The 19,691-nt window shown below is 43.3% G+C and overlaps 1 protein-coding gene across 1 annotated transcript in view; it reads right to left on the bottom strand.

Moving 5' to 3' along the window:
* AGBL1 (AGBL carboxypeptidase 1) overlaps positions 1–19,691 on the bottom strand; it is a 342,641-nt gene that overhangs the window by 177,077 nt on the left and 145,873 nt on the right. The window contains exon 6 of the mRNA XM_004372695.3: positions 14,893–14,930. Within this exon, the coding sequence (XP_004372752.3) occupies positions 14,893–14,930 (38 nt within the window). The remainder of the gene's footprint in view (positions 1–14,892; positions 14,931–19,691) is intronic.

Raw genomic sequence — 19,691 nt, 5'->3', positions numbered from 1 at the left:
TAAACTATATTTCCATCATCTAAAATATTAAGGCAATATAAGAAATAAAGGCAAAATATCTCCCTGACAAGTCTATTTTAAGGATTAGATTCACACGCTATAGAATTGCACTTAGCACAGTATCCTGTTGTTGTTAGGTGCTGTCTGGTCAATTTTCAACTTATAGTGACCCCATGTGACAGAGTAGAACTGCCCCATAGGGTTATCTATGCTGTAATCTTTACAGGAGCAGATTACCAACTCTTTCTCTGGAGCCACTGGGTGGGTTCGAACCACCAACCTTTGGTTAGGAGCCAAGTGCTTAACCATTGCACCACCAGGGCTCCTAAACTCGTTGCCGTCAATTTTGACTCACAGCGGCCCTACAGGACAGAGTAGAACCGCCTCATAGGGTTTCCAAGGAGTAGTTGGTGGATTCGAACTGCCAACCTTTTGGTTAGCAGCCGAACACTTAACTACTGCCCCACCAGGGCTCCTAGTACGTAATATACGCTCAGAAAATGATCATTTGGAAGACAGCTACCTGGGCAACTCACGGGAAGAGATCCATATCTGTGCCCATTCCAAAGAAAAGTGGTCCAACAGAATGCAGAAATTTTCAAACAACGTCACTAATATCACATGCAAGTAAAATTTTGCTGAAGATCATTCAAAAGTGGTTGCAGCAGTACATTGACGGGAAACTGCCAGAAATTCAAGCTGGATTCAGAAGAGGATGTGGAATGAGGGATATCATTGCTGACGTCAGACAGATCTTGGCTGAAAGCAGAGAAGATGTTTACCTGTGTTTTCGTGACTATGCAAAGGCATTTATTTGATTGTGTGGATCATAACAAATTATGGATGACATTGAGAAGAATGGGCATTCCAGAACACTTAATTGTGCTCATAAGCAACCTGTACATAGATCAACAGAACAAGGGGATACTGAGTGGTTTAAAATCAAGAAAAGTGTGTGTCAAGGTTGAATCCTTTCACCATATTTATTCAATCTGTATGCTGAACAAATAATCAGAGAAGATGTACTATATGAAGAAGATTGCAGCATGAGGATTGTAGGAAGACTCATTAATGACCTGTGATATGCAGATGACACAACTTTGCTTGCTGAAAGTGAAGAGGACTTGAAGCACTTACTGATGAAGATCAAAGACTATAGCCTTCAGTATGGATTGCACCTCAACATAAAGAAAACAAAAATCCTCACAACTGGACCAATAAGCAACATCATGATAAACAGAGAAAAGACTGAAGCTGTGAAGGATTTTATTTTTCTTGGATCCACAATCAACACCCACGGAAGCAGCAGGCAAGAAATCAAATAACTCATTGCATTGGGCAAATCTGTTGCAAAAGACCTGTTTAAAATGTTAAAAAGCAAAGATGTCATTTTAAGGACTGAGGTGCACCTGACCCAAGCCATGGTGTTTTCAATCACCTAATATGCATGCGAAAGCTAGACAATGAATAAGGAAGACCAAAGAAAAACTTTTGTTCAGTTCTTTTACTTCATCATTTCTTCCATTCACTTTAGCTACTCTACATTTAAGAGCAAGTTTCAGAGTCTCTTCTGACATCCATTTTTGGTCTTTTCTTTCTTTCCTTTTTTTTTTAATGACCTTTTGCTTTCTTCATGTAGGATGTCCTAAAACATAACTAATCAGTAATCTGATTGCCACCAGAAATGAAAATTCTACTCGATTATCATTAGCTCAAATAAAAATAATGATTCCGAATTAGTTTACAAGTATTTTTTCCTCTTTGTACAATAGTTACATTTCAATAAATTAGGCTATAAAGTAAACTTTTGTTTAAAACATTTTGAACTTGCAAATTTTTGTTTAAAACAAACCCATTGATTGCTTTTATATAAAGATGTTTTTTGTAAGTTCTAGAAATAGTTGTTGAGAAGGGTAAGAGATTAAACGTCAAAGTATTTTTTTTTTTAATCTAGATTTATTTACTTTTTTTTATCATCAACTCCTTCTAACCACTTTCTACAGATACAGTCCCAAACCACAGGAATTTCTGCACTCTAAGGTGAGCCTCAGAATCCGCTGAACTTGTCTCTTCCTCTGCACACGCTCCTCTTCCTCCTGTGCCTTAGAGGGCATGCTTTCTAATGAATGGCTGTAGGCTGCAGTACTACGCTCTCTAGTATTACTATAACATGCAATAGTTAAGCACTTGGCTACTAACCAAAAGGTCGTTGGTTCCAACCCACCCAGCAACTCCATGGGAGAACGACCTGGTGATCTGCTCCAGTCTAGATTACAGCGTAGAAAGCCCTATGGGGCAGTTTTACTCTGTCACACGGGGTCGCTACGAGTCAAAATCGACTTGATGGAACCTAACAACAACACTAAAGAGAAGGGGCCACAAAAGTTGATACACTTCAGACTCACTCTGCATCCTATGTAATGACTCAATCTCATATCGTACGTTATCAACTCTAAGGCAATTTTTTTAATTTTTCCAAAATCAAGGTGTTTCTTAGTAATGATGGTGTTTGCAATTCTGACAGCATCTTTTCATTTTTAGTAGCTTTCAAAAAATGGTGCACTTTACAGTCAATAATATCTTAGATTTGATGAAATACGATTGATGTTTCAACTCTGCAGGTGTGAAAATTCTCTAAAAGGAGCTGATTCCCAGTACGATGACCACTGGGGAAGTTTGCTCCACATATGCAAATAGGCAGAGGAGCCACTGTCCTGAAAGCCATATCTTGCTGCAGCTAGACACAGTTAAAAATTAAAACCATGCCCACACACCCAAAACCTGAGACACCACCACTAATCCGTTCAACAAACACTTATTTAGCAACCAAAGGAGCGCTGGTGGCGCAACAATTAGACGCTCGGCTGCTAAATGAAAGGTTAGCGGTTCCAATCTACCCAGCATCTCCATAGGAGAAATACCTGGTGATCTGCTCCAGTCTAGGTTATAGCCTAGAAAACCCTATGAGGCAGCTCTACTCTGTCACGTGGGGTCACTATAAGTCAGAATCAACTTGGTGACACCTAATAACAGCAACAACAAGTGCCCACATGGAGTCCCCGAGTGGTGCCTATGGTTAACCCACTCAGAGGCTAACCAAAGGTTGGAGGTAGGAGCCCACCAAAAGGCTCCTTGGAAGAAAGACCTGGTGATATACTTCCAAAAAGTCAGTCACTGCAAACTCTACGGAGCACAGTTCTACTCTCACACACAAGGAGTCACCATGATTGGATTCGACCTGGTGGCAAATGGTTTTAACTGGTATGTGCCAGTGTGTGTCAGGCACTGTTGTAGGCACTGGGGATACAACAAGAAAGAAGAAAGACAAAGCCCCTGTTCTTGTGGGGCTTCCATTTTCATGGGGAGAGAGAGAGGCGGAAGCGACACAGATACCAAACAGGCACATACACAAAGAAAAATAAATAATTTTAGAAGGTGGCAAGAAGTATGGTGAAAACGAAACAGTGATGCTGAAGTGACTATGTGGGGTAGCAACTTTAGACTGGGGGATTAGGGAAGGCACATTCAAGAGGTGACATCTGAGCTGATGCCTGGAATGATGGGAAGGAGTCGGGAGGTAGAGATTTGGAGACAGGACATTGTGGAAATTTCCAGGGCACAGTAAGTGGAAAAGTCTAAACTGGGTGAGTGCACGAAAAAAAAAGCCCAAGAGCTAAAGCCGGGTGGACAAAGTGAGGGAAGAACAGTGGAGATGATCAGAAGTGGGCAGAGGTCAGAAGGTGCAGCCCGCACCACCTTGAGACACATCACAGCAGGTTATGCAAAAGAGGGAATATGTCAGGCTTAGATTTTCTCACTCTCCTTTTTGCTATAGGTTTTTGGCATCTCTCTAAGAAAGCCCTTAGGACTATAATCTTTGCCTGAGCCTAAATTTGTACAGGAGTTTTCATATCCATCCATAGCTTTAGTTTGAGTCTAGACTCTTGGTAGGGAAGAAAGCACTTACTAAGCCCCAAGACAAGCCATTATTCCTCTGGGCTCCTGGATAAAACCTTCTACCTGGTTTCATTTTGCTGCTTCCCCTGTCAACACATCAGAATAGAGCCCTTAAGAACAGAGCCAAGATTTACACCAAGAAGGAGAAAAAGAAAAACCTCCCCACCTGCCTTTCTCCATCCATTGACATGTGACACACTTATCGGTGGCACTGCCTGCTTTTTGCCAGAGGACAGACAAGCAATATGGACTGCAGGGAAAGCAATCTGTGCAGTGCTGCAAACACAGCATGCAAACTGGGTCCTTCTGCACCATGCTGCCAGACCTGAGAGGGTGAGGAGCAAAGCTGACAGCACATGCCTCTACACCCTTGGCCTGCTGCCCTTCAGCCTTATGTCACGCAGTAGCACATCACCATGTGGCGCAATAGTTAAGCCCTCGGCTGCTAAGCGAAAGATCAGTGGTTCCAACCCACCAGCCGCTCCATGGGAGAAAAGATCTAGCAATCCACTTCCATAAAGATTACAGCCTAGCAAACCCTGTGGTGCAGTTCTACTCTGTCCTATAGGGTCGCTATGAGTCAGAATAGGCTCGAGGGCACACATGACATGAAGCCACAGAACCTTAAGCCTCAAACTTTCTCCATTTAATTTTATTCCTGTCTCTTGATATTTCCAGTCCTCTCTCCTATCACCTGGACTGCACCAGCAGTAGGCTATACCCCCGTCTCTCCTCCACTGCCCAACACATTTTACTAAAGCACAACTTCAGTGCTGCCATCTCCTACTCAAAATAACGCAATGGCTCCAGGGAAGTCAGGAGGGTCTAGGGATCTGGTGTTCTCTCTTCATGTCTCATTGTATGTGGGGCAGCGTTGTAATACTATATGTCACTGGGCTTGGGGGAGTGGGGTAAAGAAGAGGCTGAGTGGGGTCTCTAGCCCCCACTGCCACCAGAGGAGCTTCACAGTTTCTATGCAGAAGTTCTGCAAAGGGTTTTATTTAAAAATAAAAAGTAAACTGTCCTATTTCTTTAAGAAAAGGCAGGGGAGGGTCAAAACCCTCTGGCAGTGAAATGAAGAGATGGACATTAGCCCCAGTGTGTCAAGTGCATATCACACAGTCTTGGGAAAGCCACCCAGTATCTCTGAGCCTCTCTCTATAGAACAGGGCTTCTCCACCTCAGCACTGTTGACATCTGGCCTGGATAACTCTTTACTGTAGGATGTTTAGCAGCATCCTGGCCTCTACCCACTAGATGACAGAATGGTTCTCCCCTCAGATGCGACAACCAAAAATATCTCCAAGCATTGCCAATGCTTCCTTGGGGCAAAATCACCATTGGTTGAAAACCACTGCTGTAGAATAGTTAAATATTTACCTGTCTCACAGGCCTATGCTAAAGATTACATGAGATGATATATGAAATGGTGCTTTGCAACCTATTATTATAAATCTAGGAAAACCTACCACCTGCCTATCAGTTTGTTGTACTGTGGTGCCTTGCATGTTGCTACAATGCTGGAAGCTATGCCACCACTATTTCAAATACCAGCAGTGTCACCCGTGGTGGACAGGTTTCAGAGGAGCATCTAGACTAAGAAAGACTAGAAAGAAAAGACTGGCAGTCTACTTCCAAAAATCAGCCAATGAAAACACTATGGATCACAACAGAATATTGTCTGACATAGTAGAGCTGGAAGATGAGCCCCCTAGGTTGGAAGCACTCAAAATACACAGTGGCCACAACAACAGACTCGAGCATACCAACAGTCACGAAGACGGCACAGGACCAGGCAACATTTCGTTCTGTTGCACAGAAGGGCTCCATGAGTCAGAGCGGCTCAATGGCAACTAACAAGAACATAGGAAAACGCCCGGCTTATATCCTGACACAAATAAATAATTGCACAGTCAATCCTGAATGTGATGGGGAAGCCACTGTGGACCTTCAGAACTAAGAGATGTTTATCTTTTTGTCTGTCTCTTTAAATCTCTGTCACGCTTTATCTTTGTCAATCCAAAGCCAGTCATTCATTAAGCCAGGATGAGACAAGTCCTAAAATCTAAAACGATTACAGCTCAGCCACCCTGTATGTTAACCCGATTCCCTAGAAAGAAAACAAAATTTAAGCGCATGAGGATCAACTGAACAGGGCCAAATCTGCATGCGTGCATTCTTTCATTCATTCCTTTGTTCATTCAGATAACTTGCTCCGAGTGTCTGCTGCACAAAACACATTAGGGTTAATGGTTTAAGAAATAACGTCCCTGGACCTGAGGTCTTCGTTGTCTAGAATAGAGGTCAACAAATGGCTCACAGTTTGTTTTTGTAAATACCATTTTATTGGGACACAGTCACACGCATTCATTTATGTATTATCTGTGGCTGCTTTCATACTACTACAGTAGAACTGAGTAGTTGCAATAGAGACTGTGTGGCCCACAGAGTCTGAAATATTTACTATCTGGCCCTTTACAGAAAAAAGTTCTAGAGGGAGGACAGATGTCAAAAACAGTCATGTATCTGTATCAGTCAATGCTCAGGGAGATCTTGGCAGATGAATTTACATTTTAACAGCTTCTATCCCCTTATATCACCAATTCCTGAAATTCCCAGGGTTTTGCAAGTGGTGGTGATAATAAAATAATATTACTCTTTACGGAGACTGACTGACTTAGATCCAGGCACCATGCTGCCAGTTACGTATGCATCCCCTTGTTTTCAATCTTACTCATTTTCCTTGTTTTATAGATGAGGAAACTGCAGCACCAAGTCAGTAAGAGGTATGCCCTAGACGGTCACGATTTGAACCCACACAGTCTCATGAAAACCTGCTCTGTGACACTGTGCAACCTCTGCTCTCGCCCATGCCCTGCCCTCCCAAAGAGCAAGCGGTCTGAGCTTACAGCAAACACGCCACCATCACATCTCCTTGACTGCTTTCTCAAAGGATTACTTCAAGTGTTCAAGTGTTCAGACGTGATTCCTCTGAGCTGAAGGAACTTCCATCAGAAAGTTCTCTATGTCTGTCAAGAGTCAGGAAAGGGGGTGGGGTGGCAAGGCAAAGTCCAAGCTGTCATTAACTGGAGTCTCTCACCTCTACTCCATTAAGTACTTGGCTGCTAACTAAAAGGTTGGCAGTTCAAGTCCACACAGAGGTGCCTCAGAAGGAAGGCCTGGCAATATGCTTCTGAAAAATCATACCTTGAAAACTCTGTGGAGCACAGTTCAACTATGACACACATGGGGACACCATGAGTTAGAGTCAACTCAAGGGCAACTGGGGGTCTCACCTCTGCTCCCATTTTATCTGTTTTACATGTGGAATTTCCTCCTAAGATTTCATTTTTTAAAAAAGCTTCTGCTACAAAAGAATTCTCAAATTATTCATCTACTGTAACCCTCCCATTTTTGGACAACCAAGCTGAAAGGAAAATGCAATTACAGTGAAACTTGTGAGAGCTGGAATGACAGGACTTCTTCGTGTTCTGGGTCTCCGCAAATTTTCCGCCTTTGACAGGAGCAGTCTACCACTTTTCTATCGCTCGTTTTCAAAATATTTGAGTTTTCCTTCTCTGACAGGTCTCCACCTTACACAGCTTCTGGCTTTGGAAGGTAAGGTCACATAGCCAATCAATGGCTAAACTGAAACCCGAGTCCAGGTTTCTTGACTCCATGCAGATGTTGGGAATAATCTTTGAAATATGAAAATTTTCTGCTTTGAGGACAGTCAGTGTAGAGTTTAAATTTCAGATCCATATTTACCATTTGTGTGACCTTAACCAAAACTTAACCAAACCAGTTGCAGTCAAGTTGATTCCAACTCATAGCGACCCCATGTGTGTCAGAGTGGAACAGCACTCCACAGAGTTTTCAATAGCTGTGATCTTTCAGAACTAGGTCACCAGACCCTTCTTCCAAGGCACCTCTGGATGGATTCAAACCACCAACCTTTCGGTCATTAACCTCCCACAACTGTATCTTCCCTATATGTAAAAGGGAGATAATAATAACACAGAGTCCTCTTGAAGATTCAATGAGATATGGTGTGGAAAACCAAACCAAACCAAACCAAACCCACTGCCGTGGAGTCGATTCCAACTCATACTGACCCCGTAGGACAGAATAGAACTGCCTCGTAGGGTTTCCAAGGAGCAGCTGGTGAATTTGAACTGCTGACCTTTTGGTTAACAGCTGAGCTCTTAACCACTGCGCCCTCAGGGCTCTCTGACCGTGTGGAAAGTGCCTGGCAAGTACTGGAGTTTCGTAATTAATAGTTATGATCATTATTCATTGAAGGGACTCTAGTAATTCTCTTCCCACTCCTCATTGAGGGCTGGTAGTAAACATTCCATGAAACATCTTATCAAATGAAATGAGAGATGCTTGCCAAAGGTGGGGAAGGAGACGGGCACTTTCCTTAAGTAGTATCTTCCCTGCCGTGGCATCTAAGGCAGGCAAGAAATGTACTGATTATTAGAGGGGTGAGCAAGAAATGGGGACAGGTAACTAACTGCAGGATTTGCTGCTGTTAACCACAGGCAGCCCTCAAAAAGCGGCTTAGGATGATCCCCGCCGTCTATAAGTCCAGCTCAATGTTTCTAACTTCACCAGGAATGCAACAAATTGAATCTGTTTTTCTAACCTAAGGCTCCGCACCCTGCCTCCTCCCAGCTCCCTTAAATAATGGCTGAGCAAATGCCTCCGAGACCATCTTCAGCTAATTTCCTTCAAGACATGCAAGCTGCTAACGCTGGGAAGCACAGATAATGTAGAATAGCAAATATGGCCAAAATTAGATTAAAATAACCTCCCGATAAACAAATTACTCACCGAAAATAATTATTGTCCTAGCGCAGCCAAGATAACTAGAAGAATAGCACCACCATATGGCAGAAAGAGGAACTACATGTGCTGCTGTCTGGCCCAGTCCCATCTGCCCATCAAACCTACTGGGTCACAATCAAAGGGTGCAGGGAAGCGGAGCAGCGGGGGAAGGGTAGTGCCCTTTCAGCATAAACTTGAAAATCTTTTTATGCACTGATGCAAACGATATAAATATTTGGCAGAAAGGGCTGAACTTTGAGCCAAGAAATAAAAAGCAATGTGCCAAGTTCAATGTGGCATGACATAATAGGAGTCTGTAATCCTTCCTGTCCCTTGCTCCTTTCCTCTCTCTCACTCTATCATTTATCAGCCTCGCCTGATGCTCAGCTTCGGAGCAGAGACTCTGGACCCTCCCACAGCCAGGCTGGAGTGTCGGGTAGCCCTTGCTGGGTTCCATTTTGATGCTTGTATGAAGTCCACCATGTGATGTTCTTTCTAAGCTAATGACAGATGCTTCCTCCCATTATAATCTGCTAGTACTTGTTGTTGTTGTCAGCTACCATGGAGTTAACCCCCAACGCATGGTGACCCAACACACAACAAAATGAAACACTGCATAGTCCTGCGCCATCCCCATGGCCGATTACGGATCAGGTCGTAGTGATCCATAGGGTTTCCATTGGCTAGTTTTTGGAAGTAGATTGCTAGGCCTTTCTTCCTAGTCTGTCTCAGTCTGGAAGCTTCACTGAAACCTTTTCAGCATCATAGCAACATGCAAACCTCCAATGACAGAGGGGTGATGTCTGCACATGAGCTGCATTGGCCAGGAATCAAACCCGGGTCTCCCACATAGAAGGTGAACATTCTACCACTGAACCTCTGCCCTCTTCTAATACATAGAAAGTATTTATTTAGCTTCCTTTCAGCATGTGGTCTTCTCGCTTTTGGGCTAAATCAACCTACCCTCATTAATCTCTTCTTGGCACAGCCAGGGCTCAAGCCCCAGAGATTTCAAGACTGGTAGGTCAGCTCTGCAGCCCACTAGAAGCATGAATTGCTTCAACTCCCCAAACCTCAGTTCCTACATCTGTAAAATGGGGATCATAATACCTCCTTAATCGGCTAAATGTATATACAGTGCCTGACATAAAAAGAACTGAATACATGGTAGATATTACTGTTGTTTCAATCCAGCGGCATGAAGGATACAGCTTGCTGTGCTGCAGTCACACAAAGTCGATCACAGTAGCCCCTCCCAGTGTGACAAATGCAAAAATCTATCAATATTATTCACGGCAGGTATTTGGCTCATCACAGAAATACACTGCATGCTTCTACAGAAGTTACGATGGAAGAAGAGACATTAGGTCTACAATCAAAACCACAATTGTATTCTTTCTAGGGATAAGAACTGGTTTGGCCTTTTCACTAAGGCATGTTGAAAGTAAATGCATAAGGCTTAATTCAGAAAAGTCCCAGGGAGGTGCAAACAGTAAAGTACTTGATTACTACCCAAAACGTTGTTACATCTCCCCCTCCCTCCATTCTTCTTGAACCCAAGCAGAAGCACCTCAGAAGGAAGATCTGGTGGTTTCCTTCTGAAATGTTACAGATTTGAAAACCCTATGGAGTGTGGTTCTACTCTGCAATACATGGGGTTGCCACAAGTCAGAATTGACTCAATGGAACTGGTCTGGTTTTTTTTTGGATGAAGTTGGGAAACTGGAATCCTTAGTCAGCATTAGTAAATTAGTGTCTCCTATGCACAGAGTCCTATGTGATGTATGGGGGATACAGTAGGGATCCCAACCTCATGAAGCTATAACCCAGTGGGAAAAATATACATATATACACACGAATATACACAATTCACTCATTATAGTTATGGTAAGTTCTCTGAAGTATAAATATAGGTTCTATGAAAAAGTTTAACATGGAAACCTAAGGCTGGGCAGAGGCCAAGAGTTGGGTAGGATTCAGGGAAAGCACCTGAGAGAGGTATTGAGACTTAAAGGAGTCACTGTGAGCTGGACACTCTTCCCTGACAGCTGAAACATTCAAAGTCGCAGAGAGCTGGACAGGTCATTTCCTTTCTCTGGTCCTTAGTTTCCACATATGAAATGAGGAGGGGTGGATTTGACCAATAGTTTATCAGATTCTGGGAAGCCTTAGGTTTCTGTGAATGTGTCTCAGGGGTCACTTTCGGGAGAAGCAATGGGATCTGAATGGGCAGGACTCTCAGCTCCCTACTCCAAAAAAAAAGTTTCAATCCAACTGCATTAAGTAGCCTTGAAGGTCTTTACCAGCTCTCATAGTCTATCTTATGGCCTTCATCTGGAAACCAAAAGTGGAAACAGACTATGTGGGCAGAACTCTTGGGTGGAACCATGCCTGTGAGGCAGATCTGCAGATTACAAGTCCTGTATACAGGTTACAGAGCCTCTGTGTTCATACAAGTGCAAGGAAGACATGGGCTGCATGGATCCACTGGTCAAAGGAATCACAACGCTAACCATCCTGAAACATATACTGCCATTCTCTGGACTCCTCTGAGTGCCCAGAATTCCTATAAAGGCCATAGTTCAGTTGCATTTCAAAAACAGCTCCTCCTTTGACATTTTGCAAGAACACAACCATCTGGCCATCGCGTCTTCCAGTTGGCGGCATTGCTGACCGCCAGGCCACAGCAGACGCCCACTGAGAGCACGACGTTATCTGGGCATGATCAGAGCTCTCAGCATTTAGAAGCACTCCCTTCCCATGCTCCTGGAGCAACAGGCTGACAGGCTGTCCCTGTGAGCCAGCCAGACAGAGCATTAACTAGGAAAATCAGTGAGAAGTCTTGTCTCCCTGCCAAACTTCCCATTAGCTCTTTTACATCTCCTTCTCCTCCTTTCTTTTCTGTCTCTCTTCCTTTTCTAACTTGCTTTCCTGTTCTCAACTTCTGCAAACCTCCAGACTTCAGTAAATGCTAATTCTTAAATTGGAGGGAGGTCTGAAGTAGATCTATCTTTCCCTTATTAAGATTTAGGGCCTGAACCAGAAGGTGTTTTCTCATTGCAACAACGTGACCTTTAAATCTCAGCAGCAAGGTGAGTACCAAGGCATTATGTGAAGATTCATCACCGGAGCCAGTACAAGTAGGCACAATCCCATTGCCACATGCTCATTCAAGTGCTGCTTCCAGGGCCACAATTTTTCAAAAGTGCATTTATACCTGATGAGGTGAGGGAGTGAAGAGAAAGACGGAGAGTGAAGGAGGCAATGAGAAAAGGTGATGAGGATGAGGGAAAAAAGAGACGGAGACAGAGGCAGTGGTAGAGATAGAGATACAGGGGCAGGTACAGATACAGGTAGAGCTAGAAATATTGAGATGACAGAGAAAGAAAGATAGAGATATGGGTAGATGTAGAGGCAGAGGTACAGACAGAAACATAGATATGAAAGAGAGACAGAGATAGAGGTAGGGGCAGGGGTAGAGGGACAGATGGAGGTACAGATAGAAATATAGAAATGATAGTGAGATAGGGATAGAGATAGAGGTAGCAACAGAGGTATAGACATAAAGATGATGGAGAGATAGAGATACAGCGAGAGGGAGAGGGAGATGTAGAAACATAGAGCTGTTAGAGAGACAGAGATGAGATCGAGATAGACATGAGAGAGGAAAGGCAGCGTGCGGACAGAGAGTAAAAGACAGAAAGATAAAGGAAAACATGTTTTATGAGAGAAAAAAAAATTACCTGCAATAGACGAAGCACTATTTCTTAATCAATGTATTATTAAATTTTGGTAATAAAAAAGCTAAGTGTCTTTGGATGAGATAAACAAAAGGGCAAAGTTTTCAATACAGGAAAATTTAGGGTCGGATTTGTACATACGTGAGCAGAGGAGGAGACAGAAGCTGATACAATGAAATGCATGGGGTTTGGAGGAGACCACTCTACCCACGTAGCTATAGAAGGACCCTTGACTCAGCAATAATTTTGCATTTTTAGGATGCCAAACTGCTGAAGCAATTGGAAAAGGGGCCTGGGACATCCAAATTTACTTTGCTTACTGCTGCTCAGGAGGGGAGAGAGATGAGAGGCATATCAGAGTTCATTTCTCTCTTCTTACCATCCACCTATCCTACACTGGCTTCTCATGCACTAGCTACTTGGTGGACGAGAGAGCTGAGACAAAATAATGACATTTTCCTAATGTAGCCCAGTTGCTCTTTCCCTTTCTTTTTGTTGTTACTGCAGGCCACCTCCAAGTCTCCCATCCAGATCCCTCCTGTGGTCCCTCAGTCCTGTTTTCCTGTTACTGGTGGGCATTTCATCCTGCTAGCCACCCACCACTTGAGAAGGCCTTGCTGACTTCAGATTCCCAAGCCCACCCATGCTTACTGTTACATGACTACTTTCAGAATTTTGCACGTGGTAGGTTGATTTTATATTAGAAGACTCAACTCTACGCTAAAGGGCCAAGTATGTGTGTAGAAAGGTAAGTAGGCTTTAATCAACAGTGCTCTCTTCTCATGAAACATCAAGTCCTCCACCGCCACACCTGGTCTGGGAAATACAGGAGAAAGCCACTTTCCCTAGGCACAGTATTCTTCAGTTAGCCTAGCCAGGTCCTGGGCCATTCTTACATCTTTACTTCCTGCAACCCAATAACTCCTCATCTTGCTGCATCAAGCACCTGGCATTATAATTGGGAGCAACAGTGTGAGCAGGTAAATAATGAGAACCGAGATGCCAAGCACCAGGCAAGCCCAGTCTTACGGATGAACAGTTCTCTCCAAAGGACCCACAGGTAACACTTGCCCGTGCCCGCCTATTTCAAGGGCTTCATACCCACTTGCTCTCAGCTCCCCAGCCTGCTCTCTCCACCCTCACTTTACCTGCAGATCATGAAGCTGTGGACAGACTTTTGTGTTGTATAAAGTTCCAACTAACCAAATGAACTCAAGCTTCAATTTTTCCTTCAGTCTATACGGGGAAGCACCATGTGATATGGCTCTTTCTCTGTGCTTGGAGTTGACAAAGATGTATAGTTAGTGGGGAGAGGGTGTTTTCATTATTTATTTATTTATAAGCTTTATTAAAGTTCACCTATTACCCACAGGCCTTGGGCTCCCTGTTAAGAAACAAATATCACAATTGAAGCAGCTGGTTTCCAAGGCGTCAAATTAAAATAGATAAAGAGGTAAGGAGGGAAAAAATGAAAACATTAAACTAAGACTCCTTCACTCCCAAGTGCATGATGCCTTCTATTAGATTTCACACGTGAAATTGACTCCCAATGTAATTATGCCAGGGCTACTAGGCAAACATCCTCAAATTATTCAGACCCCCAGAGCTATTCTTTTGCAAGCATTCAAGTAACTGAGAAAAAAGCCAACTTTTTAATATAAATTTGTTGTCAGCATCTACACTGTCCAAGTAATTTCTAACATTCCACCTGCCCAAGAGTACAGAGTCATGAGCTGAGTTGGGAATTAAACCCAAGAATCCTGCTTCCCACCCACGGCCATCGCCTTTTCTTCCATAGGACAATCCCACTGGAACCTGGAGTTTATTCCAACAGTTCTTAAAGGCTGCTGGTCCAATCTGAAGGACCCCATGGTCTCCAGTGGGCAACATATCCCCTTTAGGGTCAAATGTCTTGGTGGCCTTCTGTATGGGCATGCCTAAACAAAAAAAAAACAAACCCATTGCCATTGAGTAGATTCTGACTCATGGTGAACCCATATGTTACAAAGTAGAAGTGCTCTATCAGGGTCTCTTGGCTGTAATCTTCATGGAAGTAGACCACCAGGCCTTTCTTCTGTGGTGCCGCTGGGTGGATTTGAACTGCCAACATTTAAATTAGTGGTTGAGCACAAACTGTTTGCACCACCCAGAGACCTATGGACGTGGATATGCCAAGATGGAGAGATAGTAACTCCTCCTTTGCACTTGTGTTCTTGGAGCAGCCATAATATTCTCCATTTCACCCAAAGATCCAGGCCATGGCTCTACCGCCTTACAGGTTGAAAATGAGCCATGGAGACCGAATAGTATCTTTCGCTGAATTCAGAGGGGAGAGAAATAACTACTTTTCAAAAGAGGTACTTACTGGATTTCAGCAGTGCTGCCAGAACTTCAGCGGCTGCCCTGGGGAAAGAGAAAGAAAAGTGGAAAAGTCAATGTTCAATGGTCTTTTTGTCAGCCCATGGATCCCGTGGCCTGCGTGCTCATTGCTGCCACCTAACAGCCCCATCATTAACCAGGTAGCAGGCATTCTTTCAATCACCCTGCTGGCCATCAAAGAGGTATAAATGCAGAAATCGCGCTGGAGCGAATTGTCCATCTTGCAAATGTGTCTCAGGGGTCCCCTCTGCTGCTGAAAATCTCTTTCTTCCTTTCTCATGCCTCCCACATTCCACCAACTTCTTTACCAGGCACTTTGTTTTTTCTGCTGCCCATCCCAGCCAGGGCTCTTGTCAGTCTCTTGATTTGTACACACTGAAACTCTGGGTGATTAGGGAGTAGGGGAGGGACATGGGGGCCTAGTCAGTGCAGCAGTGATGTGCAAGGTTCTTGAAACATGCATGCCCCAGGGGACACACTGCAAAATATTCACATACTGGAAAGCGAGGCTGCTTCCTTAGGGTGGAAAATGGTTATGTCGAGATTTTGCTCCCAAACGCGTTGCTTTCTTCCATGGAGGAATTTCACAAACTTCGCATATGAGAATAAAAATGCCTTTTGACCTATGTGCTAGTGATCCTGTAATCTGATTCCTTAGCCTGGGAAAGTCACACAAGGACCTCCTGGAAGAGGAAAACTTCATAGGCATTGAGAGCACTATGGTGTGATTCTAGGGAAAAGAGCATTATTTGCTTTTTGAAGAACAGAAATGCATGGCCCTAACAGCTTATCTTTGTTGTTGTTCTTGGGTACCATCGAGTAGCTTCCAACTCATAGTGACCCTATGGGACAGAGTAGAACTTTCCCATAGGGTTTCCTAGTGTGTAATCTCTACAAAGCAAGATTGCCAGGTCTTTTCTCTCACACAACCAATGGTGGATTCCAGCTGGTGGGTTCAAACTGCCAACATTTCAGTTAGCAGCTGAGTGCTTAGCCATTGTGCCACCAGGGCTCCTTAGCTTATCCTTAAGGCCTGCTAAACAGTGCTCTGTTAAAACCTACTATCCCTCTGAGAACTGAGGAAATAGGCCCAAGAAGCCAGATCACCTACTGAAAATTACATAGACAGGTGAGCAGATCTGGGACCCCCAGGCCCAGGAATCTCACTTCCCACCTCTGCCTCCTCTCCATCTGTTTTTATCCAGAATCTCTCTCTAGTTGACCCTTCCCTGGCCTCTGCCTCGTTGATGAGAGGGTGGTTCTCTTTGCAATATATTATCTACTATTGAGCAATAAAGACAGCAGTAAAGAATAAAGAAATAAAAGAATAAAAATAAAATAGAAATGCAGCATTTGAGATATCATTGCTTCCCATTATCTACAAGGGAGTCCTGCAATAACACAGGCCTGAAACTCAGAGGCCCCAGGGCAAACCCACAGCAGGAATGACATCCCAACTCGGCAAGAGCAACACAATCTCAAGGCAGACACAAGGAAGGCATGGCTAGTTCTCTTGATGGATGACTTCATTTATCCTTCCCAGTCATGTTTTCCTCTAAGTCATCTTTTTGCTTTTTCAGCCCCACTGTTTTTTAATCCACACTATTTAGCAACAGTGGATTTAAGAAGGGAACACATTAAAGGCATTGGTGGGAATCCAAGCCAGCATGAAAAATCTAGGTGCCGCAGTGCATAGAGCCTGGCTTGGGCTGGAGCAAAATTAAAATCAGTATTGTGGGGAAATGCAGAGCAGCCAAAATGGTCCATAGGTCAGAAGGAGTTAGTCAGAGAAGAAGGAAGTCATGGAAACAGGAAATGAACGAGAATGTCCCAAGCAAAGCACCTAGCTCAGTCCTAGATCACAGGCTGGGTCTACAAAGGGTGACGCTGCATATTTGCTTGCATGCACTTTTGTTTTTTGAAGTTTGTAAATGAGGTGGTGAGCCGTTAGATAAATGTTATACGAGGAACAGACTAGTGGTGGTGAGGGACAGGCAGTAGGCAGGCCAGTTAGGAGGTTGAGAGGTGATAAGGGCTCCAATGAAAATAGTGACATGGAACATTTTAGAGCTCACGACTCAAAGTGCGGTCCTCTGAATGGCAGCCTCAGCATTTTCTGGGAGCTAAATAGAAACGCAGAATCTCAAGCCTCATCTCTGCCCTGCTGAACCAGAAATCTTTATTTTAACAAGATCACCAGGTAATTCATAAGCCCGTTAAAGTCTGGAATCATTGGCGTAGAGGACAGCATCAATATGGCTTGGTTACCGTTTGGACGTTGAGAGGAGGATTCAGTATGACTCCCAGATCTCAACCCTCTAGGAAGTACCTACTGACATGATAATGAGCCCAAAATGTGGCATGATATGACAGGCAACATATGGTAAGTGCCACATTAGTCAACAAGGTGAGCATGATTTCTGAGTGACCAGAAAAGATTTATTTCTTTACAGGTCATAATTGGGAATCAAATTGTTATCCAGTGTAGGGTACATTTAGAGCAATGACGGAGATAAGGTTTGAGGCCAAAGCCCAATATTCTAAGGATAACAAGCCATCCAATGTTTTGTTTTGTTTTGGATCAAGAAGGTATGGTGGCAAGGATGGAAATGTGAGAGGAAGGTTTTGAGCAATGTATTAATAAGACTGGGTGACAGGTTAGTTACAGAGGACAAAAGAAAAGAAAGAGTCGGCAATAGCACTGAAATTTTTATCCTGGGTAAACGTGTAAACAGAGAAGCCATTAATAGATTGAGAAGGGAAACTGAGATGTTTAGAGAAGACAATGATTTTTATTTGGAGCATGCCAAGCTTGAGATGATAGGGATAAAGCTATGTGGACCTGTTCAGAATGCTGCTGGAATCATAGATATAAAATTCTGCAGAATATCTAGAGTTGGGAATATATACTTAAGAATTACAGTGGTTGTTGTGAGCGGCTTTAACTCATGGCGACCCCATGTACAACAGAACAAAATGTTGCCTGGTCCTGCACCATCTTCATGATTGTAGGTATGCTTGAGTCCATTGTTGCAACTATTGTGTATTTTGAGTGCCTTCCAACCTAGGGGGGTTCATTTTCCAGCACCGTATCGGACAATCTTTTGTTATTATATGTAGGGTTTTCATTGACTAATTTTCAGAAATAGATTGCCAAGTCTTTCTTCCTAGTCTTCCTTAGTCTGGAAGCTCTGCTGAAACCTGTAGACTGTTGGTGACCATGCTGGTATTTGAAATTCGGGTGGCATAGCTTCCAGCATCATAGCAACACACAAGTCACCACAGTAAGACAACACAACAGATGAGGGGTGGTAAAAATCACTACCATAGTGATAACAGTTGTAGCCATGGAACAGGTGAAATCTGTGAGGAAATTTAATCAAGAGAAGAACAGAGGGCTGGCCCAGGAAGGCACCTACTGTAGGAGAAAGAAAATCCATAAAGGAGTCAGAGAATATGCAGTCAAGGAAGTAGGGGAAGACCCCAGAAGGGTTCAGTTTCAAGGGAGGAAAGAGTTTTCAAACTGAAAGTCACTAGATTTTCTAGACACAGTGTTTTTAAACTTCAGGTTGTGACCCAATAGTGGATTATAAAATCAATTCAATAGATATTGACTATCTCTTCTAATGAAATAGAATAAACTCAAATGCAATAGAATATATCAGAGCACCACTCATGTAGTAAAGCATTGATCTGAGACACTTTTATTTCAGTGCAGATACACACACATGTGTGCCTACTGGGGACTTAATGTAAAATTCTTTTCTTTAAAAAAAAAAAATTTGTAACAACGTTTAAGATGTAAGGTCCATATAAGAACTGAACAAGAAAAAAATGTCTGAAATCAACTAATGATCAAACAGAAAGCATGTGATCTCCCACATAGTACCCGGGAGCCCAGGCACTGGGACACTCATGTGACTATCACCCAGAAGCTCTTTATTTTGGTCTCTTCAGGGGGTAAATGCCTCAAGTGCTGCTCCACTGTCTGAGCATTGCGGCTTTCCTGCTCACCCACTGTAACACTAAGAAAGTAAAACCTATCAGAACCAAGGCATCTACCTTGTCAACCAATGGCTACACCTACAAAAAGCAAAATCATAAGCTGCTAAAGTTTAAATGAGTAAGAAAATATTCAACTACTTCTATTCCAAGAAACAAAGCCCACTGCATTGACTGAGTGGACTGGGTCCCAAAAGTTAGCACCTTTTGTGGTTCTAGACTGCCTCCTTCTGGAGATGGGCATCTAGCACCCATGGTTCTGGTAGCTCCACTGATTCTATGGAAGAGAACTTTTTGAGAAGAATTTTGAGGTTCTTACAAGACTGTAATCAAAGTATTGACCAGGAATGGGTCCTATTCTGGAAGCTCAACTGGGGAAGGATCTGCTTCCAAGGTAAAACAGGTTGTTGGAAGAATTAATTAACTTTTCTTAAAGTGTAAACTCATGCCATCATCCACTTTGTCTGGACTTCCCAGTGGGGTATCCATGTGGGATGGAAAGTAGAAGTGTCAAAATGCCCTTCCCCACTCGACTTTCCATGGGTTTAAATCACCCAATGAGTCATTTTCCAAATTGTTGAAAAATATCCTTCTCCAAGAGAGCAGTAACAACAGTCAAAGGCAAAGTGGAATGGCCTCCATATTATCTATTTTCACAATGACTCAGTCAAGATTCTAGAGATCACAGGTCATTTCTACTCTCCTCTTAAAAAGAAAAAAACTAATCTTAGTCCACTGACAAAATTGTAAATATTCTCCTGTCAAGAATTTAGCAAAAAACCA

The sequence above is a fragment of the Trichechus manatus genome, unplaced genomic scaffold, assembly GCF_000243295.1.
Source record: "Trichechus manatus latirostris isolate Lorelei unplaced genomic scaffold, TriManLat1.0 scaffold00019, whole genome shotgun sequence".
NCBI classification, from domain to species: domain Eukaryota; kingdom Metazoa; phylum Chordata; class Mammalia; order Sirenia; family Trichechidae; genus Trichechus; species Trichechus manatus.
The sequence above is the reverse complement of the archived record's forward strand: the minus strand, read 5'-3'. Positions and strand labels throughout refer to the sequence as shown.